At 36.4% G+C, this 26,608-nt stretch overlaps 1 protein-coding gene across 1 annotated transcript in view; it reads right to left on the bottom strand.

Annotated features, from left to right (window-relative positions):
• Window positions 1-25,876, bottom strand: part of LOC121643861 (pituitary adenylate cyclase-activating polypeptide type I receptor-like) — a 33,571-nt gene extending 7,695 nt beyond the window's left edge. Inside the window, exons 1-7 of the mRNA XM_041991442.1 lie at window positions 25,589-25,876; window positions 24,796-24,904; window positions 7,923-8,030; window positions 5,248-5,348; window positions 3,823-3,920; window positions 3,402-3,534; window positions 1,594-1,747 (exon numbers count right to left, since the gene is read on the bottom strand). Coding sequence (XP_041847376.1) covers window positions 1,594-1,747; window positions 3,402-3,534; window positions 3,823-3,920; window positions 5,248-5,348; window positions 7,923-8,030; window positions 24,796-24,904; window positions 25,589-25,705 — 820 coding nt within the window. The 5' untranslated portion in view covers window positions 25,706-25,876. The remainder of the gene's footprint in view (window positions 1-1,593; window positions 1,748-3,401; window positions 3,535-3,822; window positions 3,921-5,247; window positions 5,349-7,922; window positions 8,031-24,795; window positions 24,905-25,588) is intronic.
• Between the last annotated feature and the right edge of the window lie 732 nt (window positions 25,877-26,608).

The following is a 26,608-nucleotide window of genomic DNA, read 5'->3' as shown; positions in this document are numbered from 1 at the left end:
GTAAAGGTCCAGTTTTGACAGTTTTTTTCTTTAAAAAATACCCCATATTATAAACTATAATTTGCATGCATATAAACGTGCACAAGGTACACAAGTAAATAAAGATCCAGAAAAAAATCAATCAAGCATGATCCATTTTACTGCATTATTATACTAGTGTTTAACAGAAAATTATGATTATGGTTTAGTTAATAATTGGTCATTTAGAAATTTACTGCTAAATAAGTGCAGTTGCATCACGTTTAGAGGCATTTTCTAATGACATATTTTAAGAAATCTAAATTTTGATGTCAACGAACTAATGATGGTATTTGAAGAAATGCTGTGAATCAAAAACGCTTCCTGTCTTACAGCTCCCACTTTCTGTAGAATACCATTACACTGTGCAGCTTTTCCAACTCCACAAAAGCTGTTTCCGAAACCTCCTGAGGTGGAGGCGTCAGGTCCACCTGAATACTTAGAACCCAGCTATTCTTTAATTAGACTGACACAATGCCTGAAGGCTGGATCAGATGGATAGAGGATAATCTGAGCATTCATTTTCCTGCCACTTCTTCACAACCTGACATAGGCTCCATGTGACACCTTTTTAGATAGACTCCTATCATAGTGTTTGAATCCAGCATTGGTTGGCCATTTTATCGACTCGTGGCTCCCTCTTGTATTTGTACTGCAGTACAAAAAGCAGCATGACCTTTAAAGACTGTACCTCAAAGTTCCAAGAACACCTCAGTGAAAATCATTGACTTTGGTCAACATAACAAGCATGCTATTTCTCACCCTCATTCCTGCACAAATCAATGGTGTGGATTGCCTGTTTCATGCAGTGTGGCCACATTGTAGTGTGACAAATTGGTGGCAGCATAAATGAGATAGATGGGAGTTGTAGAGCTTCATTAAAATGCTCAGGAGTATAAGTTTAAACAGGAAACTATACAACACAGTGGAAACCGAAAAGGACAAAAACCAGAAGACAAAGGGATGGGAATGAAACACAAAGAAAATCAGCAAACTAATGAAGTTCTGAGAAACATGGATGGAATGAAAAACGAATGGACTAGTCACAGAAAGAAGAACAAATAACACTGCAGTTACATCAACAACTGTGGTTTTGTGTAAATATCCTGTTCCAAGCTTTTTGGGGAGATGATCCTTTTCTGAAAATAGATTCCCAACCCAAATATGAGTGTGGTGTGTGCTAACAAGAGCTTGACAAATGACACCGGCAATTTACAATCTAATTCAGTGTAATCTGAAACAGAACTTCCTTATATTGTTGCATGCTATATCATCTCATGTTATTACCATTTTTCAGAATGAGATTGCTGTCTTTTGTAAGCAGCTAACGAGATGCTTGAGGTAACAGGATATTCACAGTTGTCTTTGCCTTTCAGAGCTGCAAACTCAACAAGAGGCTTTGCAACAAGCTTTGCTCTGTCTTTTGTTCTATGGGCACTAAACTCAAAAGACATTATTCCAATCTAAATATAGCACAAAAATTAGGTCTTTATTCATAGTTTGGTAATGCAACCATCAGACTGTCTGGCAATGGACTGACATTAACATGTAACCCATTCAGTCATCTTAACTCACCCCATCCAATCAGGATGTACCACCAGAAGTATTTTCTCTGAGAGACGAAAGTGAGTGCCAGTAAAGTCTGCAGATACATCCCCTCCACCAGCAGCCAGAAGTAATTGGCCAGAATGCTGAACTGGAAGAAAGCCACGGCTGACTTGCACGCTGTCTAGAAACAACACAACAACATAGTCGTGTAGATATAATTATACATCATACAAGTAGATACAGTTGGTTTCCATATTTCTTTAAATAAAACTCAACTAGCAGTAAAATAAAAGCAGTATTACTAATCATGATGTATGTCGATGAAATGTTAAACATACCTTTCTATTTCCCAGATTTTAAGGGGAAATGGCCTCTGCCCTCTGCTTGTTTGTTCCCTTGACAGATTATTTGTGACCTAGCCTTGTTGACTCAGTCCAAGTCAGGCCATTATTGTAATTAAGAATTTGCTCTTGCCTGGTAAAATAGACCAATAAATAATCCATACTGAATTGAACTTTAACATGTGTTTTTCCCATCTCTGCATGTAAGTAATTTCCCAGTGTTGGCTCATCATGAAGTCTCCTCTGACTTTCTTCTCTCATCGAGGGTTTTTTTTAAACCTCTGGTGTGATATTAGCTATATTATTTTCTTTGTTAAGAGCAGAGAGGTTGATGAACTTGTAAAGTGAATGTCTTCCTTTTTGTGTTGCATTAACTCATTATATAGCTGGAATAAAAGCAACCTGGCAGTCTGTTAAGCTGTCAAATACAACAGGAGAGAATGACTTATTCCTTTTAAACCGAGTCCTTAAAGTGCTTCTAAGAAAGCACTCTAAAACTGAAGTGTTTCTTTTTTTATTATTATTATTTTATTCAGCCTTCTAAACTTTTATTTTTAGCCTTTGAAGAAACTACAATTATAAAACAATGTTATAGGTTAGATCTCCTGTCATCATCATTATTGACTTTTCATTCATCAGCATTTTGAAAATGATGACAAGCCTGATGCTAACTGAGGTAGAAGCAAACAATGCTTTTATTCTGAAAGAAAGACAATTGTATATTTTCCATCTGATCTTAATAGGTTACCAAAACAATAAAAAGAGAAGGTGGCAGAGGAATGAAATTGAAAACATATTCTCTAGAGAATCAAAATCTATTTCTAAAGTCATATTTGTGTGAATTCACATTGGGAAAGAAAAACTATGTCATCCCCTGCAGCTAATTTAGTGCTATAATAGTAAAACATGGTGTCAGTGTGATTGTTACAGGTCAGTGGAGCAGTTAAGGGTATGGACCAGCTTAGAGAGTATACCTGCATATTTTTGCATTGCATACCAGCATCTGTCCTCTCTGATGGACATCTATCAATAATGAAGGATATGCAGCCACATGGACATCAACAGCTGGTGAAGTGTGAAAGTTTAAGAAACATTTTGCATTTAGATCGTTGCCCTGATTTGCAATAACATTTGCCAGTGATGTCCAGTGTGCCCTGCATATATTAAAAATACTGCTAGAAACTGCAGAATACATGAGCTGACCCTTTTCTTTTAGCTTTTTCTGAAATTGCAAATAACTTGTTGAGTAAGGGTTAAACACAGTATATATTCAGCTCATCCTATGTATGTTTCCTGCAAACATACATTTTTCCTCTGTGCTAATGTGTTAAAGCTAATTGATAGGTAAAAGGTCAATTTGTCTTCTTATAATTAAAGGATTTTGCCATTAATCAGTTTAGTCCAAGCCTTTCTTTCCACTGTTAACTCAATCACACAGCAGATTTGGGAATCTGCATCATGATGGAAACATCAGTGATTAGTTAGTGTCCTCACCGTGGACATGGAGCAGTGGTCCAAGGTCTCATCAGCAAACAGCACTGTGTCTTTAATAAAAACAGCACTTGCTCTCAAGATAAAGGAAGAGAACAGGTTGATGTGGATGTAGTTTCTGGTGCAGCGGAACTTCCTGGGCAATAAAACACAGGATCGTACACCAAACAGTCTCTTGCACATTGTATGCAAATTAATATTTTATTGACCAGTGGGAGGAAAAAGGTAAACAACTGCATGAAATTGCATGATTCATAGACCTCTGTTCTACATTCAATGTGTGAATATGTGACTATTCAAGTTAAAACTGTAAGATGCTGCTCTACCCAGACAAATGTGGAGTGAATGAGTATCTCTGCATTTTCCCCTTTAACCCCCCACTGTCAATGCGCATCTGCATCAACATGTGGCATTGTAGTCTTACCTGAAGGCTGCAAAGATCACAATGGCTGTAATGAGGGAGATGAGCGAGGTTGCATATCCTACAGTGTAAACCTGTCTGAATGTATAGAGATAACTCGTCTGGAGACAGAAAAAAAAAGAAAAAAATCACCAAAGAGAGAAAAAGCTTTAATGCAGATACAACAAAAATAACTATTATTCCTTTGTAAATGGCTTTATAGAATATTTTTTTATTTTTTTGTTTTTTTTTTTTAAAAAAACTGCAATGTCCCTGAAATTATTTGCATTGAGTTAGGAAACAAGTGTTTTATTTGTAACAGATCTAGAAATGGCTCTAACCTGAAAAGGAGACAGTGAGGGAGGAAGCAAACTGCTGTTCATTTCCACAAATGGTGCCATATTTGTGATGAAAATGTATCTGTGGGATGAGCAGCAGAATTGAGTATGTGGGTTTTGCCTATGAAAAAATTGTCTAATACCAAGCAGCTTATTTTGCTATTGACTGTTATTTGATGCCTTTTATTAGACTGGATAATTGAACTCTGAAGAAACAAGACATACTGGCAATTCAACAGTTCAGCTTCATTTAACAAACAGGAACCTCAGTAGCTTGTGGAAGAACGATACACAGCCAAACAGCCTGGCACCTCCTCCTCATGCTGGTTACCAGCTTGGTCACACACTGCTGTGGGATGGCATCCTATTCTTCAACCAGCATTTGTCTAGCTAGCGTGTTTTTGGTCACTCTGGCACAAACAAATTGATCCTACAAATGTTCAGTAGGGTTGAGGTCAAGACTGCAGGCAGGCCATTTCATCTTCACTCTTCCCAAATTCTTGAGGTAGACTCTTATAAATCCCACTCTGTGGGGTGTTAGAATTTTCATCTTGGAGGATAGAGTTTGGTCCTAAACTATGCAGATATGGGGTTGACACTGGATGCAAAATCTCATCTCAATGTCTCTCTATGCAGTGAAACTACATCCAGTGATGACAAGCCTTGATTGTTTCATTAAGAAAAAAAAAATTGCCCCATATAAATACATCGCCTCCATCAAAAGCTATTGGTATATCAGGGCAGGAATCAGCATAGTGTTCTCCACGCCTCTCTTCTCCATACGTTGACCTTACTATCCAACTGACCAGTGCCAGTCAGGCACCTGACAGTCAGGAGCTGAGGTGCCAGAAGCACAAAACAAGTCATTAGCCGAAGTTCTAATGTTCATAACCCACATAAACAACTCAGCTGCTTATCCCAAAAAAATGCATTTTCCGTCAAACGTCACACTACTTAAAAAAGGAAATAAACAGGCTTTCATATAGTATAAGATTTATTACCGAAGAAAAGAAAAAAAAATCCACCAAACACAAATTTCCTTACTTTTTGTGCTAAGTTCATATGGCTATGCTAAACTGGCTTTCATGACCACAACTCATTGTGTGCATACCTCAGATTCAGGCTCGCTGTCATCACTAAAAACACAGGCCTCTTCGTAAGGTGGATACATGTCAGACCAACCGTCAGCAGTGCAGTTTCTGTATACATAGCCTGACAAGGGAGCAAACAGCCAGAAGTCAAAGAAAACAGTTTGTAGACAAACACAATCTAATTTCACTAATACGTTTTATGCCCTCAATGAAGCATTTGAGTAATCAGTCATACAGGATTGTAAGTGGAGGTAACACCACATCCACACGTGGTGGAGACATAAAATCATGAAAAGGTTGGGGGTTGAAGGGAATAATCAATGCAATCCATTGGTTTCCATAGCTAGGCCGTTATTTTTTTGAATAGGCTTATATGAGCATAGTTATTATAAAATGGACAAATGTGGGTTTAATTGAAATGTAATTAACTTTACAATTTATTGTTTTGAATTTGACTGAAATAATGTATGTCCATATATATGAAATTAAATTAAATTAAATGAGTAATTTAACTGCCATCATAAACTCTTGCTTAACACACACATATATATATATAAACATATATATATATATATATATATATATATATATATATGTATGTATATATATATATATATATATATATATATATATATATATACATACATACACAGTTCATACCAACCTGTGATGCCACTATATGAAATTGGATAAGTAATTTTACTGGCATCATAAACTCTTATTCAACATTTTTTCTCATTTATGGTATACCCAAAAAACACCAAAGCCTTAAGGGTTAATGTCAGTGTTAATAAGTGTTATCTACTTGCATTTCATTTCAGCACATTATGAATCACCACCAGAAAGTGTTACAAATTTTAATGAACCCCTTAAGGGTGAGGTAAAGTATATAATAACTTCATCAGCAGTATATGTTGCACATGAACGGAAAATTCCCTTTTTTTTCTTTTTTTTTTCCAATTAATCCAATATTCACTTCACTTCAGTTCTGTTTTTGGGCCAAAAAAAAGACGTGTACACTATTGTCCACATGACTTCTTTGTTATTTTGTCTGCTGTTTGATAGTGAGTGTGTAAAATTTTGTACACAAATTTAGATGCAGGACTAACATATCATTAACTCCCTTGGAGCACTGCACTGGCACTTCCACTTTTAGACTGTTTTGTTCACTTAATTTTGTCAGTGTGAGGACATTTGATGATTTCATGTCAGTTTAAGTCCAGTGATTCCTGCTTAACAGCCTGTTGGAGCCATCAGGTGTAATTTTCAAAAGGCTGAAAGTTATCAGCTGTATCTCTCCGTGTAAAGTCGGGAGATTGGTTATCAACAATTATCTAGATCTCAAAGTGACAAAAACTAAAGAAACTAAAGAAAACCTTCAAAGCATCATGTCAGTATCATTAACAGAGAAAAAGGTCTCAAATTTGTCAAACAAACAAAGCACAGCACAATTGGTCACTCAGGTCATGTCTTTAAAGAGAAGTTTGCCTTGATGCCTGCTGGGAGGTGCTATCTGGCTCCCAGCAGGAAAACAAATAGGTATGCCAATACTTTTATTCCTCTTGCCATCAGGCTTTTAAATGCTAGTGACAGTGCTTAGTGTGAAGTGTGTTACATGAGTTGATTTTAGGTTTTTAATTTATTTTTACCTATTTATTTCTACTGTTGCACTTTGTAACTGATGGTGAAACTCCTTCACTTTATGGCTGGATCTTTATCTGTTGATCTGTTCGATCCTGAATACTGACTGATCTATGTTTAACGTGGAATGTGGGGATTACATCCTGTCCTTTGCTGCAACTCACATCTGCAGACTGAATTACCCCTTGGGGATAAATAAAGTGTTCTGAATCTGAATCTGAGTCTGAATCAACATGTATCTACTACAGAGAGCAAGCACAAGCATTAGCTGAGCTGTCGGCTATATTGACAAAAACAAATAAAAATGTACGGCAGGAGGGATTTTTCTCCATCTTTTGTGCAAACAGAGAACAGCTGGAGTGCAAACTAAAGTGCTATTCATTTAGATGATCTGCAATTCAAAGTAAAACATCATTTCCATCAGGCTAATTGTGGAAAGAACATTACTAATGAATCTGACCTTATCTCCCCTAATGATTCAATTATAATGACAGTACAACAGGGTACATTTGAACATTTTCCTATATATCTGTAAGAGAGAATATTTTATTTGGAATATTTACTAGCTGTGTTATAAAGACTAATTTACATAGTTGAAATGATTAATAGTTGTATAACAATTATCTTAAACAAAGGAAATGCCAGTTTAATATGAAAAAGAAAAAATACTTCAGCTCAACAACACTATTATACCAGTCATACAACTCTTTGTTCTGACAACAAAAGCCTAAGAGTATATCAGATTATGATGTGTAAACCCTAAAGACAAGATTTCAAGTTAAGTTCTCCTGCCAGACGTATCCCAGGGCATTTATACATTCTTGCCAACAAATATATTTGAATAATTCATTCTGTGCCTCTCCATCATTGACTTCAACTTGCATTAGTGCTTTCATTACGGTTCAAATAATTAAACTTAGCAGTGCAGGGACTTCGCACCAGCAGAGAATGGGATTCAAACAGAATCCTCTGCATTCAAACAACTCCACTGATTAGGCATTTAAGTAAGAGTGTTGTTCTTTTTATTAAGTTTTAGGCTTCTGCAGGAACTAACCTTGATTGCTGGAAAAATGCTGGAAGACTTCAGAACAGGAAATGTTGACTACTTGGCCAACTTCAGCTCTAAGCCAGCATCCTATCTCATCCCACTCTGTTTCGCATCCTGCAAAGACACATAAAAGAGAAGCAGTAAAGTCAGACATTTATCTGGTTGAAAGGTAATATTACAGACCTGCCACTCTCAGGTGAGAGTCATCACCTTTAACTACAATGTACTAACTCCTTGTACACATGAGCCTGGGTATTTTGTTATTATTCACATGCAAACACATTTTTTGGAGACTGAAACCAAAGATTTTGGAAAGTGCCCTCAAGGGTAAAGATTTCACTGACTCCAACTGCAATGTGTGGACTGGAAAATTGGGGTTTTCACATCACAAATATGCACTGATCTTCTTTTGTTTACATGGCAGCAGTTGGCAAATCCAAGATGATGCTGGTGCTAACCTAACCAAGAATATTATGTAAATCAGGCATCAGAATGTGAATGGGAAAAGAAAAAAATCTAAATATATCCATGTTCATATGTTCTTCTCCTGAAGATAACCAGGATGTTGTGAACTGTCGTATTTTGTGTATTATGGCATGACTTCCACAAGAGGCCAAAGTTATCCCCATTTTATAACGTTTTGTGTTTCTATTCCACTAAAACTCAGTGAGAAGTTTTAATAATCTTTATCTACCCTGGATCAAGCCCAGAGGCCCGACAGTATATAAGGTTCATTAGGCTCAGGCAGGACAAATTAGGTTAAATAGGATTCACATAAGGACGATAATCATGTAGTAAGATTGCCAGCTCTCACATGTTTGGTGGGAGACACCTGCTTTCATGCTTTAATCAAATATAGTAAGAGAAAATCTAAAGCCCTTCCCTCATGAAGAAAAAACAGTTACATGGGTTAATTAGACTCTCTCTAGACACAAGGCAAAGTCTGATCATTATATGTTTCCTACAATTCAGTATAGTGATGTGTTTCAAATCAGAAATGGAAATATTAACAAAAATCCACCTTTCATGTGTTGAAGACAAATCTATTGCATATCAGATTAAAGAAACAGCTGGCCCAGCTCAGAGTGGCCCTTTGTTTCATGTAATCTCCTTCTTACTCTGAGCCCTTTCCTGTCAAATTTATTTGAAATAAATGCCACTATGGCCCAAAAGAAATCCCTAAAGAAGAGAGGAAAAAATAGCCTGGTCTAATCCAGGTTTGCATAATCTCAATTTATTGCTTCAATCTGTTTGTAAGAGTCTTTGCTGTGAGTTATTAAACAACTGCAGTTTTCCTAAATCTGTGGGAGATCAGTTTGTGTGTCTCCAAACGAAAAGAACTCTGCACATGGAACAAAGGCAGTAAGCTCATTATTAATTCTTATAGTAGTCACAGTTCATTTGCACAGGTTTGACACACAGTTTGCTTAAGTTGAATCATGTGTTACACACAGCTGGCATCAGGTCCTGAACTCACATCCAAATTCAATAAACAAATAAGTGAAATGTAATTAAATAAATATTTCTAACATGGTACTGGTGAAAAAATCCAATTGAACCACAACTTCCTTTTATAAATCTCAGCTCACATTAAAATTAGCTTAAGTGGATGAACTTTATATTCTATTCTCTACAAGTCTCCATTAAACCAATGCATTATGAATGTTGATGCACAGTAATAAACAAATCGTGTGAACAACAAAAGATCTGGCAAAGACATCCAGATGCTTGTAGGCCAGGTAATATTTATGGTCGTACACATTCTTCCACAACCTTAGAAAACCACAGGGTGTTGAACTATAGCAGCAGAATAAGTGTTACACAAATTGAGCCAAACCCAAAAGCCAAACTTAACCTGGAACCTGAAAGATAACTCACAAATCTCTTTGTCTCAGTAAAAAAAATAGCTATTGGAACTAATACTGTATCACACCTGATGTCAGTCTTTTTAACTTAACTTCAACAATAACTTTGTCGCCCTCTTGAAAGAGTTTTGCATATGCATGCATGTATATAAATGATAAATGGACTGTATAAAGTGTTTTTCTACTCACATGTTGATCACTCAATGATTTTACACTATATGTCACATCCAACCATTCACACACACACACACTCATTACAGCTTTTCCGTTGTTAAATAATAAGTGTTTTCTACTATCACTCACATTCATGTAACGCAGACCAAAGTGGATACCAGGTGACTGTGTTTTAATTTAGCTATTGTTTAAAATGTAAAATGTATCGCAACACAATAAATGGTCTGTGCACAGCAAGAAAACCTCTGGGACACTAGAGTGATCATCGTAGCTGCTGACATTAAAATGAGACTGATTATTTTTTATAGCTATCCGTATAAAATATGTATTTTCTCGCTTTGCTTTATTTCATTTGTAGAAAGACTGCGTATCTAATCCATTATTCACTCCATCTCTCGTGTTTCGCCATCTCACAAAACCAACCAGTTCCATCCAGTCAGGTGGTCTGACAGAAATGGCATCACTTTCAGCGTAACCCTGGGAAACCATAATGGAGCTAGAACGTGCCATTGTTGATGCAGACTCTAGACTATTTGCCTCAGTGTTTTCTCTGATGCCATCAGACTGAAACAGACTGATTTTTCTGAAGCTGAGGTGCATTAAGGGTGTGTAAATATACTTTTTGATTGTGTGTCATGACACCAACTGTTTGATATAAATTGTGGAGGATTTCAGGAGCAGGTGATAACTGCACTAACACCTAAACATGTTGCATTATATCTTATTCCAAACTCCTTAATATTATTTGCATTGTAAATCTTCTTATCTCCTTAAGGCTGACACAACTAAAAACAACTGGACTGCTGGATTGTCACTAACTTTTTTATAGGTTATGGCAGTGCCTGGAAGATGAATCCAAATTACCTCCACAAGCCCTTCCATTTTTTCTTCTGGTACCATATTTCTGTTTTTTGAGGTAAATATGTCAAAAACTATTGAATAAACTGCTATGAAGCTGGTTTTAGACATTCATGAACCCCTCAGGATGGTTACATTATTCATCTGATTTCAAAGTAGCCAGGAAATGCAGAATCACAGAAGACAGAGAAGGGAATAAGTGTAATATGGTATACATGGATATTTAAGATTAAGAATTACAGTCTTTTAGAAAATTTTGCTTTACAAATGTTTAATTAGGAAGAAAGCATTATCATCATGTTTGTAAAAGTTTAAGGATGCACAATGTGTGTTTTAGTGAGTAACACACAAGCTAATTATTGCTTGATTACAAGAAAATTTCACACAGATCATCCAATGATCAACCTCAGGTTTAAGGTTAACTCTTTTATAACACTCTTATGTGTAATTTATTGTTTTATTAACTTGCTGAGTTGGTTTTAGACACAGATTTTATGTCTTATTAGTGTGTTCTCTGGTCCACTTGATTGAAAGCTAGGCCTCATAAGTGAGAGTAACAAAGAAAGGTGTTAAACATTGCAGCAAAAGGATATTGACCCCAAGTCTGTAGTAGGAAAGTCTGAACCAACAGCCGTTTCCAGCCATGTTCCTTGTTTTAACTCATCATATCAACCGTGTGTAACATGGATGGACTGGCCATCTGGCAGACCGGACATTGTCCCTGGAGGACTGATGTGTTTTTGGGCCAGCACAGTTTATTTATTGGTCTGACTGGCACATAAAACTCAGTTGATCGGCTCCGCAGAAGGGCAGCCTGCTTAAATTTTTAAACCCCTCACAGTTAAATGTCATGGTGACAATGTGCAAAAGTAAGCTGCATCTCAGTACAGGTAAAAGCCCTTTTAACACTGGTGAAAACACTAACATCTGGCTCTTGAGTGCAGTGGGAAGGTATTAATTCAGCCCACTCCACATCAGGTGACTGAAATAAATGTAGATTTTAATCAACTACAGCTTGGCTCGTCTTCAGTGGAAGCACAACGCTCAGATGTACATGATCATTTTCACTGTTTTCACTGTCTGAGCAACAAAAAAGGAGACAGTTCACATTTTATTTTATTTTTTTTTTTTTCATATCAAGAAAGCTGATGGAGGTGGTGTGGTGTTTAGCAGTGTATCTCAACAGCAAGAAGGCTCCCAGTTTGTACCTTGACTGGGACCTCTCTGTGCAGAGTTTGCATGTTTAGGTATTTCTCCCTCGGTATTAAAGTGAGTGGTTGTTTGCCTCTCTGTGTTGTGGACTCCATGTGATGGACTGGCGACCTGTTTGTGGTGTGCCTTATCTGTTGCCTGATAGCAGCTGGCTTCAGGACATACACACACACACACACACAGACACACACACCACCCCTGCACTGGAACAAGCGGGTAGCTGACAAATGGATGGATGGATTAAGGCAGCCTGTCTGCATGCATATCATGTTGTATCGGGCTGATCTATGTATGTCGTCCAGTCAAAAATACAAAATTATCCTGATTACCTCAAAGAGGTGTCATTACAAAAACCACAGCCTATATACCGTGTAAATCATCCCTTCATTTTATCATTGTGCCATCCCTGTCTTCTGGGAGGTAGAAGAATACCGAACCAGCAAGTTGTAGCCTGGTGATAAACTTGCTTCTACACACTGGGAAAGACGTTGTGCAGCTTGTGCAGGCAACTAACCTGGCATTTTTAAAAAAGTATAAACACACCACGATATATTTTAGAAAATGTGATTGTGCAGCCTATGAGCTGATTTTTTGTAACTGCTACATAGGCTGTGGACCAAGTTATAATATCCTCTGCCATGATGATCAACTTGGTGATAGACGAGCCAAAGAATAGCTATATACAGAGCTTAAGACAAAAACAGGCCTGTCTTGTTTATTGCAGAAAGCAGCAAACATTGCTATTTTTTGCTTGGGGTTCTACACTAGTGCAGTAGTAAATGATAAAATATTTACATTAGAGAAATTAAACTTTTTAGTTAAGATCAGGAGCTCTATAAGGTGAGGGGAAAGTTGATAAGGGCCCAAAAGAAACACAAAATATATTTAAAAATTATATATTTTTATACATTAAAAATTATGTATATCTTTTCAAAGATAATACAAAAATGTAGCAGTAAAATAAATTACATCTATGTTCTCACTTGCTTTGGGGCAGTAAAGTACTAAACAAAAAATCCCGGGAGTCCCGGGAGAAACTGTGGCAGTGCATTAGCAATGTTAAGCTACCGCAAATGTTTTAGCACACTAATTCTGGTATTACAAAAAGAATAAAGTTCCGGTTTTTCAAAATAAAATCCACAGTACTTGTAATAATAAAATGAAAAGAAATATTGATCAAACTCCATAATGAATATAATTTCCTCTAGTGCACTCAGTAAAAACTGCAACAGAGAAGAGAGCTGAAGGTTAGATCTGAAGGGGGATGTGGGTCTAAAGTGTTGATAGCACTAATTTACGTAGTTGATGAAGGAACTTCAGCCTTAAGAAAGTTTTCGTAGCTCTGGGAGATGTACAGTTAACCAACATTTAATCAGTGCTACTAAATGTTTCGCAAGAAATTTATATTAAATGAATTGTCCTTGTCCTTGCTCCTTTATCATATGAAAACAGATGAGCCAGCAGCACCGTCTCCTCAAAACCTTTCCCCTCCCTGCAGTGAAGAGGGAGCAACTGTGTTCAGGGACATGCAGTTAGTATCATTACAGTCTGTGGGATTTTTTCTCTTTTTACCATTCCAAAAATATTAAATGAAACATTTTCTGACTGAAATTGAAACACATTCATTTTCTTTTCTACATAATGAAATAAAAGCAGCCTGTAATTGTTTGTACTGGAAACTGGACGGTCGATTGGAAACACTGAATATCCTCCAGCAGCCTGTGTTAAATAGTAGAGCTAGATGTGCACACTGAGATTGAATTGCAGCCATTAAAACACATCTATAGATCTTTATTCCCATCAAGTGCAGTGTATCTGAGCAGCTTGAAGCAGCAGTACCAAAACATATATCTACTCTTGTGTTTGCAATTTGGTGAATAAAAACTGTATATTTAACTTTATTTTCTAATATTGGAATTTTACAATAAAAAAGATGTTATAACTGTAAATAATGGTCTTAGTACATCTTTATGACATCAAATGTTTATGGAGGTAGAGGCAATGTCATTGTCTTTTATGGGGCCCCAAATTCCTGGCAGTGCCACTGGTTAAGATGAAGACCTTGAAATAGCTGACATTTGCTCATGTTATGTTGAAAAAGTACAGGTGAAGTTGTCTGCAATTACATCAATAGTAACTGCAATATACAAGGTCCTCCAGTGTGATGACAATACTAATGGATTTGACGGAAGACTTGGAGTACGAGCAATATTCATCTTTAATGTATTTTTTATATTGTAATTTCACAAATCTCCTTAAATAAGTAAATAAATTAAAAATAAAAAAGTTTCTTGTTGCCTTATAAGAAACTTTTGATTAAAAGGAAAACAAATCTTAACTTTGTGTGTTTTCTATTGTAAGCCAGAACTAATCACCCCAAAAAAACAATATTTCTTCAGCCTTCTTCCTGTGAAGTGCATCTAGTTCTAAGGGGAGAAAATCCATTGCATATAAGACGATAAGAAGATTATATCTAGCATTGAAGAGCTGTTTGGAAACTAAAGTATGTGACAATGATGCTCCAGTTAACTCTTTGTTGGAATTTAGCTAGAAAAAAAGGACAAATTTGATTTTCTATATCTGCACAGACACACAAGTTGGCATCAGGGATTAAGAGATTTAATACTCCAGTAATGTGGTTATTTTCTTGTGGGGACTGTGATAATGAGTTAGATCTGTAAATGTTTAATTTGGTGAGAAGAAAGCATCTTTGTAAGCACATTGTATGTGGGAGGCTCATCCTCAGGTTTACACAGATTTGTTTAATCCTGGTAGGTTTAATCCTGACAAAATCCTGGTAGAAGCAGAGGCAATAGCTTCCAAATATTGTGTTATGGCAAAGATGGTGCCATATTAATGGGCACTTTGATGGCTGGCGCAAACAAACCATTAGAATTAGTGTTATTTGTACAGACCAGCTGCAGCATTAATGGCGGTGAGGAACAAGAGTGCTGAAAGCAAACCTAATTTAATTACCAAAATTCAAATGTACAAATTATCTGACAGGTTGTGTGGTTGAATTAAAATTGTTTCCTGTGATAAAGCAGCAAACAAATTCATTAAAAGTCAGTCAGTTTTGCATGCACTGCAAATCAAATGTACTGTACAGTCAGTAAAGCAGTCAAGGTACAGTGAACAGAGGGCTAAACTGGAAGAACAAATTAACTAAAATGGCTGCTTTTCTGGAGAGCTGATCCACACTGACATCATGAATTAGAACCAAAGCATGTCTTAACACACCAACCATAGATGGGCTTACACAGGAAACAGCAGATGTGGGTGTTTTGAAAAGCATCCAATAATATTTACTGGGATTTACAGAAGAAGGTTCATTTTCATGTAGCCACACGATAATGACCTCCTACCCAATACAGAGTATGTCCAATTTTTGCTGCCAAAACAGCCCTGACCTGTCAAAGAATGACTTGATGGCAGACTGTGGTGCAAAACAGTTATTAGTAGATGGTTTGAGTCCTGCAAGTTGTGAGGTGGAAAATCCATGGGGTATAGTCGCTTGTCCACCACTGTCCACAGATGTTCCATTGGATGAAGATGTAGAGAATTTTAAGTCAACACAACTTTTTGTAGTGTGGAGGGTACATTATCCAGCGCCATTAAGCAAATGCCAGTTTCGTGAAGGAAAGTACTTTGTCAGTAGCAATGTTTATGTAGGTGGTTGGTGTAAAAAACAGAACAAAAAATAAAATAAATAGAAATACACAAAAAGGAAGGACCCAATGTTGCCCTACATAACATTATCAAAAGTCTGTCAGATTATTTTCCTTCTATAGTGCATCCTGGTGTCACGCCCTTCTAAGTTAAGGTAATTGAGGTGAACAGATCCAGCTATCTGCATGATGTAAAGAAAAGACCCACTTTGTTTCAGTGCACTTGCGTTTTACTGTCCAGTTCTGGTGCTCATTTTGATACTTTTGGAGGTGGATGACCATCCTGACAGGTCTGCAACTAGAAACAAACTGCTATGCACTGTGTTACCCTGTTTGTCAGAACCAGCATTAACTTTTGCAGCAATCTGACCTACAGACAAAGATGGACCAACATATCAGGATTCACTATTGCAAAAATACATAATCACCAGTGTAAAACTAACCTGTCTCATAATGGTCTAATCCAAGCTCATGTTATATAATCTGTAAGCTTTGGCCATCCATGAAACTGTTATTGTTTCACCAGGTTTTCTTCTTTCCATGAAATTTGGTAAGCTCTTACCAGTACAGGCTGGGAACATCCCACAAATGCTGCCATTATAGAAATGCTATGATGCAGCTATCTATCCATCAGAATTTGGTCCTCAAAACGTTTTCCTTGCAAAAATATTTCTGCTTCTAACACATCAACATCAAGGACAAAATGTTCAGTTTCTGTCTAACACAGCCTACTGACCACAGATTTATGTTTTTTAGTCCACTTGTTAGTGGGATTGTGGTCTGACTTACTTGTATGTACCCTTTATGGTTTGCAGTATTCTTAATCTTTTCCAAGCTATGTCTCAGACACTACTCCTTTTCTGTCAATGTGTTTTTCACCTTAAAATGTTATTTGGTGTGAAAATGATCTGGTTTGGACGCTGAAAGCCTATTACCAACATTTTTGTGGAAAAAAAGTAGTCAAACCTAGTAGTCAGGTTTTTAAGAAACCTGACTATTAGAATAACTTTTCTGCACAGGTCACACATTTCATAACATCCCAGTATTTCCTTCTTCTAGTCTACAAGCAGCCAAGCTCAGCCTCAGTTTTATCTCAGTTTCACTGTGATCCTGGCCACCACTGACATGAACCAAGGTTAATCATAAGGTAGGTTTTTTTTGTCTCACAATCTCTTTTTTGCTGTCTGTGAAGCAATATTCTCCTGAGGGAGTTCCCTCTTTGAATTTTTAAACTAGTCTGGATTTGAGTTATACTGACACTGAGACTGAGGTGACAAGTACAATTTGGAGATTGTGAAAATAATTCATTCTTACACTCACTGAGATTAGAGCCACCAAAGAATGATGCACAATTATATGATTCAAACAATGCATTTGTTCTTATTCATCCACGTGACAGATTGAGGGCAGCCAAAACCATGAATTATAGAAAGTCACACCGTTTTACTGAGACAGACATTTTTGCGTTTAATCTCTGAAGAAAGTACAATAGTGTGGGGAAAACTGCTATGTTTCATTCCCAGCTGAATCAAACTGTCAGAGTATACAATTAACTAACTGATTATTCCCTTCCAATATATCTTTTTAACCCAAAACATTTTCTCCCTTCACTGAGCAAGGCTCTATTCTTAGACTTTGATTAATAGGCCTGCATGGCTCTAGGGGAAGCTGTGCATTTTGCAACTTGAATGTCACCTCATTTAGGATTAACAAAGATATATGAAATGACTTTGGACACAGGCTGAGCCCTTCCAGAGCACCACTGATTGAGGAACAAGATTATGTATTTGTTTATTAAACACATACATTCAACAGACTTTCTAATAACAATTCAAGTTCAATTCAAGTTTTGTTTTACCAGCATGCAGGTTGTAGGGTTTTTTTTGGTGCTGTTATTTTAATTTAGTTTAGTCTAGTTTAGTATTTTTAGTTGTTTTTGTTTGTTTGTTTGTTTGTTTTTCCAATGAGTGTGCAGCTGATTTCAGACTGAATGCACATTTATTTGCTTTCAGTTTTCTGTAACAAATAATTACAACTGCTCAGCACTTCTAGACAATGTACTCATTGGTCGTAAAACATCTGAAGTAGCATTTCAAACCTTTATAAAAGGGGAAAAAAAGAAAATCAATATTATTTTAGTGTGTTTATGAACTACACCTCATTAAATATTTACATCCTTTCACCTATATGATAATGTGTTATTTATCATCTTGGTTATTGAATTATATATTTAATAAAGTGATAAAACTGTGAAGCTGAATCTGGTAAAGTGACATTAAGCTGAACGCTAACATCCGTATCTTACCATAAAATCAATGACCATGCTAACCACTACAAAGTTGACCATCTTGGGACCAGTTTAGTTGTGAAAATAGCTCATTTTATATGAGTGAACAATTATTTTCACTCCTTTTATTAAGCAAAACAATTTCTATAAAGAGAATTTGGCTTTATTTATGTAGATCTGTGTAACATCATAACAGGTGAACAGAAAGAACATTGCTGCTGCTTTGTCTGGCAAAATCAAGCTTTTAAGCAGAGATGACAAACCATTTCCTGTACCAACAAACAAAAAAGATGGGTGTAAATTGCTTAGTATTCAGAGGGGATCACAGCCCTTTGCCAAGAGCAGAAAGTGACTGTGGATCCAGACCAGTAAAAGGGCAGGCTTCATCTGATGTAACTATAAGTAAACATAATTATATGCATTTAACAATTTGTATGCACACAGCTTTCCTTATATTGCTTTCTCGAGTGTACATCAAGCTAAACAATTATTTCAAAATGTTTATTCATAAAAAACATAAAAAGAATTAGGTCATTTCTCAGCTTGTTTAATGAGAAATTAATGTGTAAAATCTATCCAGACCAAGCTAACAGTGGTATTTTACTTGAATGTTTACAGTAGCTGTAGCTTCTATTTAATGTGGCAGTTTGTAAAGTAACTTATTCTGAATATTTTTTTACTCATAGTACCCACTGAAATTAAGGTTATCCCAAAGTTGCTAAATAAGTTTAAAAAAAAAAAAAGTAGAGCAGAATCACACAATTAATACCAACAACCAGGCAAAATTATATAATTATATTTTATAGGGCTGGGCGATTAATCGATAAAATTGATAAATCAAATTTTCCATTTCTGGAGATTTATTTTTATGAAAATCTGGGTTTTTTCCATAGTTAGTTTGCAGGAGACTTAGCTCTCCCTCCACACCAGAACGATGTTTGTCTGACAGATTTTCAGTGAAGTGACCCTTCACTCACGCCTGGGATTTAGCTGTGCATATAACTGCAATGAGAAATGCTGCTCTCTACGAGATGCATAAGTCAGCTTAACCCACAAACCCTAGTTAAGAGAAAACCTTCATCAGGGGAATTATTTCTGCAGTGGATCCTGTATGATAAGGATCCAGATGGAAAGAGATCACGGATGCAGTTGTGTCGCATATTTCTATGTAAGATTTGAAGTCGTTTATATGGTGGAAAAGCTATGACATTATATGCTTTATTTTTGCTGGCATTCATCTATATAAACAAATAAATGTTTTTAATAAGTTTATTTATGTTTTTTAAAAAATTGCCCTAATATATTATAATTATATATAATTATATATTACATTTCATCTGCTTACATTCCACAAGTCAATATTCTATTAAATAGTATTTTATAATTAAATTATGACATTATTTAATTAAAAAATCATTTACAAAACAAAGAAAATGTCCATTTATTCCTGAGGTTTATTATCATATCAACAAAATTAATTGCCATAGCTACGCAGATGACACACAGATATATATTAAATGTCTCCAGGAGACTGAGGCCCATACATGCTCTTGGTAAATGCATTGAGGAGACTAATGACTGGATGTGCCTGAACTTTCTTCAGTTAAACAAAAACAAAACTGAGGTGATGGTCTTTGGAGCCAAAGAGAAACGATTAAAGGTCACCACAGCGCTGGGGTCTTTACAATGGCTGCCTGTTTGTCAGAGAATAGATTTTAAAGTTCTGCTGCTGGTTTATAAAGCTCTGAATGGTTTACGACCAAAATACATCAGTGACCTCTTGACCCAATATAAACCTACCAGAACCCTCAGGTCATCTGGATCCAGTTTTTTATCAATTCCCAGAGTCAGAACATGGAGAAGCTGCATTCAGCTTCTATGCTCCACATGTCTGTAAGAAACTCCCAGAAAGCCTCAGATCAGCTGAAACACTCAGTTTATTTAAATCCAGGTTAAAGACACACCTGTTCTCTGCTGCATTTCAATAGTTTTTATTTAATCTGCACTGTTTCCTTTAAGCTTGGATTTTTAAACTTGATCATGTTTTAATAGTTTTAATCTAACATTCTGTTTTTTCCTCTCTCTGTTTAAATTATGCTCATCATTTTCTGATGTTTCAGTGTTTCTGTAAACACTTTGAATCACCCTGTTATTGAATTGCGCTGTACAAATAAACTTGCCTTGCCTTGGTTTTTTTTTAGGGTCAAGTTAAGCTCTTTTTTTAGATTTTGAATTACTGATCTCCCTAAGCAAGTTACAGCTATATCAATTGTCGTCTTGGATTTCCCAAAGTTGATGGGTATTTTTTTACATTTTTTCTTTTATAGCGTCAGAGTTTTAATTAAACTAACCTGAAAGTTGATATGTACATCAAAATGAACAATATTGCATTGATTCTAGCTAACAGTAACATTTTTACCTGGTATAGATCAAATGCTTTTTAATCAGTCCTTTTGCCACCAAAAGTCACTAATGAAAGTCACTATTAGAGACAAGTGAGCGCTGCAGGACTAGCATGTTACCTGCACAGCTGGCATCACTGTCCTGGCGCACTAACACCTCTGTTTTGACACAGAAACAGTAGTTTAACTGCATAATAAGCAGTAGATGACAACTTTGGCCAAAGTGGTGTTTCTCTTCAGCATTAATTAAGATCAAATTAGTCTGGAAATGTTAAAGTTCACCACTCTCCCAGAGGGGAGCTGAGTGCATGTTGCTGTTATGAGACATTTTCAAATGAAAAGCAAATTTTTAAAAAACATTTCAGCCCACCAGGAGATGCCAGGTTCACTAGTTTATGATAAAGTCAATTAGTCAGACTGGCAGGACAAGTAGGTGAAACCTCACCAGGGAAAAGAGCAGGTTTCAGACTATCTGGTCAGCATGATGGAACTAACGTGATGTTGCAACACACATTCCAGTAAGCAGCGTTAATCTGCTTTCAGCTTCACAAAACATAATGAAAATACACAATAGCAAGACTGACGTCTGAGAGTTGTATTTTTATGTTGCAGTTGCACAATTTTGCATGCTCTGAAATTCAACACTTTTCTTTGTATAAAAAGGCACCGCAAAGTTGTATGTATATGCAGATAACACTTGAGTAAAAATGTTGATCACCTCTTTAATACTGCAGCTCATATTATTCTTGTTAAGGGGATTTTTTTCATCTTTAAAGTTTAGTTTGTTCTGCTTTTATCTGTTATATAATAGGCTCTGTAAAAAGTATTCTGTTTCTCTCTGTTGTTTTACTATTCCCTAATGCTGTAAGAATAAAATTACACAATGTTGCATAAAATGCTTTTATCTAATATCAAAACCCCTCTCCATACACAAAAAGACATATTTAACTAACTGTTTAAACCAAAGCAGCACATCAACAGGATTTTATTGTGGCTAAACATATCAGATACAGTTTATTTTATCCTCTGTACATGTAGTTAATAATAGTCAAAGTAGTACATGTTACTACAATACACCAGAACTACACCAGAAATTTCACTGGCTGCAATGAAAACTTGCATGAGTATTTTAAAAATAATCAGATGGCAATGTTTCAAACCTTTTCAAACCCCAAGTTTTGTAATGCTATTATAACCTAAAAGGGAATCAAACATTTTTTCTGCCTGATACATTTTCCCTTTGGAGAAGAAACATTAAAGTTCATCCAGATTGGACAAAGAACATGAGACTCAGACCACAGCCATTTTCAGGTACTGAGTTCAGTGACAAACTTTGGCTGAGACTTCTCAGAAAGCTTTCCTGAAGATGTCCTTTTCCATCACTGTGTTTTCTTGGCAGTGAGCTTTAAATCATTGTTAAAATATAAACCTTCAGCCCACTCTGAGATACTTTACACTCTGTAAAAGATTTTTACTTAGGATTGGTCAATATCTTTCTACATCCATCTTTTATTCTTGTCACAGTAAATTTCTTCCACAGATTGATGCTTCTCCCCTAACATTATTGGGAGATATAGCAAAGTACTTTTTATTTTATAGGGCAGTGTACTTGTCACAGTCTAACAGTTTGTCAAATGTATTTTGGGGGGAAAAAGAAAAAGAAAGAAAGACTTCCACAAGTTATCATATATGGAAGAGTGGAGCTGTCACCCAAATAAAAAAAAATCGGACCTTATCACGTTATAACGTGATATGTTTATTGTAAAAACGTAAAACTATGGGGCGCCAAGTGTAAAAATTCAGTATAAAAGTTGTAGCTGACACATTTTCATTATTTATCTCACTTTTCTCACATTTAGCACATTTTTCCTACATTTTCCTACATTTAACATAACTTTTAACCACATGTATAATGGTCAAATAGAACATCTAAATCTAAATTTTAAATCTAAATGCTATATGTTAAATCTAAATGTTATATGTTATATCTAAATGTTAAATCTAAATCTAAATGTTTAAATCTAAATCTAAATGTTATATGTTAAATCTAAATGTTTAAATCTAAATCTAAATGTTATATGTTATATCTAAATGTTAAATCTAAATCTAAATGTTTAAATCTAAATCTAAATGTTATATGTTAAATCTAAATGTTTAAATCTAAATCTAAATGTTATATGTTAAATCTAAATGTTTAAATCTAAATCTAAATGTTATATGTTATATCTAAATGTTATATGTTATATCTAAATGTTAAATCTTATATCTAAATGTTAAATGTTAAATCTAAATCTAAATGTTTAACCTAAATGTTTCGAATATATGCTAATTAACCCCGCCCCTTTTAACCTCAACCAAGACGCTAGTAGGGAAAAACTCGCTCGCACGCACACACACACAAACACAGGTCTTTACTGTGAATGTCTTTCTGCATTTACAAGCTGCACTTCAAAGTACACTTCCAACCAACCACTCACACCATTAATAGTAAGATGCATATATTTATTTTTAACTTTCTAAACAACATTTTGCGGACTTTTACTGTTAGCTAGCTACTTAGCTGTAGCTAACGTCCAGGGCAAATTTATCGCTATCACTGCCGTCATGTCACAAAGAAAAGTGAAGTGAACCAAGAATGCATTTCCTAATCCTTAACTGAGTAAATGTTGTAATGTCCAAAGTTTGTGTGTGTATTATTTAAAAGCCACTACCTGTACTCAGTCCATTAAGAGAAATCTTTGTTTTCTCTTTTTCAGTAGGCTCCTCTGTCATCTATCCCTTGACGAAATGGGGCTTCATCAGGCTACTTGAGCCAAAGTCAAAACATATAAAAACAAGATGCTTGCCTTTTTCTCCAGAAGCATCAGTCTTTGTCATACCCAGACCAGATTAGCTTAGGCTGGTCTCGTTGGAAATTTTTCCTTTTCCACATCATGGTCTAAAGATCAACTAAAGAGCTGAAAAGTCCGCAAAATGTTGTTTAGAAAGTTAAAAATAACTCCTTCACAGAGACAAACTGATACAGAGTCCACAACACTGCAGATGCTGCACGATCCATCTGTCAATCTCCCGCTCCATTCTTTTTTTATTCGTGAACAATACCACAAAATATTTGAATTTTTCCACTTGGGGCAAGACCTCATTCCCGAACTGGAGAGGACACTGCACCCTTTTCCAGCAGAGGATCATAGTCTTGGATTTGGAGGTACTGATTCTCATCCCAACCGCTTCACACTCAGCTGCAAATCCCTCCAACGAGAGTTGAAGATTACGGCCTAATGAAGCCAACAGAAACACATCATCTGCATAAAAAGCAGAGACTCAATACTGAGGCCATCAAATCGAATTCCCTCAGCACTAGCAAATCTCTCAATAAAAGCAATAAACAGAATATCCTCCTATAACTCTTAAGGCCCATTTATGCTCCCTTACATACATTAATCGCAACGTCCTTTTCAAACGTTGTCATACATCTCCCTCCTCATACTTCCGTGCATCTTTTGCATTGCCATTTTGTTAAGTCAATCACTCCTGCAAGCCGACATCAGTTTCAGACACTGTTTGGCAGCAGTCATGCATCGCTAAACGGTTTTTTCTAACCACCCAACATGCCCTATACTCTCGCATGTAGTCTTTCTTCAAAAGTGCAATTTCTACAGTTTTTGTGCTCATCTTCATTCTTCTTTCGCTTTTTTTACCCTCCTCATTCTCTTCTACTTCTCTGGTTTGTTTCATTCTCTGGTCACATGTCAGCTATTCAGCTCAAGACTGCACCTGCAATTTCCAGTAGTATTGCTCCGTCTTCTGCATAAAGCAAAATCTATTGCTCATCACTGGTAAGTATATTGATTTTCATTGTGTTTGTTTGGGCAAATTGATCATTTTAGAACATCCTCTATAGATTTAGAGGACAATGGTTTTTACATTACAAACAAACTGACTGATATTTAGGGATAAAATCACTGCTTTTGAGTTACAGCTGTAGCACCTTAAAATAGGCAAAGTTTCAGATAATTTCCTCTAATCTATTTATGTGAAAGACATAAAAGGTTACTCATCAATCATTCCTGAATGCACATGTCTTAATTCATTTGCTCTTGTTACCTTCTAAGAAGGAAACCAAAAACTCTTAGAACAGCAAACACAGCACAACCACAATCTAAGAAGCCTATCAGCCTTCCAACTGCTGGCTAAACTGAAACCTCACTTTCTTTTCAGGAAGTTTTGTAATGTTGCGTTATGCAGTTTGATCTGCTGGTTGCATCTCCAAACTCCCTTTTCTTTAGCCCACATGTACATCAAAATCCTTCCGCAGACTGCCAGGTAGTTCTCAAAGTGCGTGTTTGTGTGAAGAAACACAAAAGAGCAGCATCATTCATACACACTCACATACACAAGTACACGGGAACACACCACTTTGGTCGGTCTGGTTTTGCGCCTCGTTCCTCCTCGTCTGGCTACAAATTTCTCGAGCCATTAGGTGCCGAGAGACGATGGCGCAGTCCGGATGAATCGCTTCAGCCTGTAAATAAAATACAACTAAGTTATGTGTAATGATGCAGAGAGACGCATCAAGCCGATGTTTCCACTTTCTTGGTGGAATCATGGCGATGTGTGTGTGGCTGCGGTGACGATGGCGCAAAGATTCATGGAAATTAACAGCAGTCCATTCAACAAACACTACTAAACAAAAACACTTAAGATACTTTTAAGAGATATTTATTATTCTAGTGATTGACTCCACTTGAAAAATTAAATAACATGGATAGAATTGGGATTTATTTTTCCTGTGCAAAGCCATGCGTAAATCTTGGAGACGCAACCTCTGTGTTCGTTCTGTTTACCCCGTTGATTTTTCCCGGAATTTATTGCAGTGTTGATGGATGCAGGTGGATGGAAACCGCTAATTAGTGCCAGCAGCCTAATGAGGACATTTGCTGGCAAGTGTGTCGCTTCCCCCCGATAGATACCGAAGGACATCGGACTAAAAGGTTAACAGCATTACAGTCAAGATGTCAATAGGAATTAACAAGACCGTTTCCTAATTAGGAGGATGTCGGCTTGTTAAATAGAGCAGCTAAAAGCGGGGGCAACTTTTGATGCACTTTGAGGCGCTTTTAATCTGTCATGGATGAGAGTATATTTTTGCCAGGACTGTCAGTTTCTGCAGGGAGTCTCTATAAATTAAGAATTGCATTTCACTCACCATGGGGCTGGACCACAGCTGGAGATAGAGGACGAGGAGCATGACTTTTTCGTGTCGTCCTCTCAGTCCCTGATCGGACAATTCCATATTCTTATCTGTCTTCTTTATAGCCTTCATCAGATTATAAAGCTGTGAGTGTAAATCCAGATTTATTCCTCGGTACCTCTAAAAGATGCTCTTCTTTATAGCTGCGCTTGAAGAATCCACTATGGAAACCTTAAACCGATTGATCTTGTCTATTCCTGCGAGGTGCAAACTTCAGAGAAAGGAGAGGTGGTGATGGCGCTGCTGTTCCTGCTGCTGCACATCTGCGCTCTGTCTCGGCAAAGTAAAATCAGTTGAATGAGTAGCCTATCTCCATTCAGAGACAAAAAGGGGGACGCCTCATTCCACAAACAGCCAATAGCCCATTTTCAAGACACAGCCTATTTTGCACATGCTAATGAGGCTATCTTCAAAATTCCTGCTTGGTTTGTAGACTGGTCATTATACAGTAGTTCCATGAAGACAATGTGGGCTTGCAGACAATATTGGTGAAGACATTTGTAAGGAAATTTGTTGATAACAAGTGAAAGTCCTACATTTAAGGGCTTTGCATTCTAATGCAGGATGCCACTTTTGTCACGTTTGTGGAAAACAACATAAAGAGTTTGTTGTGAAGAATCATTCTTTTAAAGAGATATTGCCAGAAACATCAAGTCCATACTTTAAGCTTCAGAGGACACGTGATCTCTTATGTCTTATTTTAAGATTAGATGACTATGCTGTCAAATTATGTTTCACAGCAGGCTGATTGTCCTCATTTACATTATGACATTTTCCTTTATGCTGATTTTCTTATTAGACACTTTAGTTCCTTCCACGCTGCTGTGGGAAATTCGTAATTGTTAAGCCAACCAAAATAGGAAAGAGAAAATTAATATGAAGATATTATCAGTATGAGTCAGTATGAAAAACTGTCATTTGATATTATACAGTGAATTTCTTCTTGCAGTTACTTCAATAATTGGTGTATAACTG

The sequence above is a fragment of the Melanotaenia boesemani genome, chromosome 8, assembly GCF_017639745.1.
Source record: "Melanotaenia boesemani isolate fMelBoe1 chromosome 8, fMelBoe1.pri, whole genome shotgun sequence".
NCBI classification, from domain to species: Eukaryota; Metazoa; Chordata; class Actinopteri; order Atheriniformes; family Melanotaeniidae; genus Melanotaenia; species Melanotaenia boesemani.
This window is presented reverse-complemented; position numbering and strand designations above follow the sequence as displayed.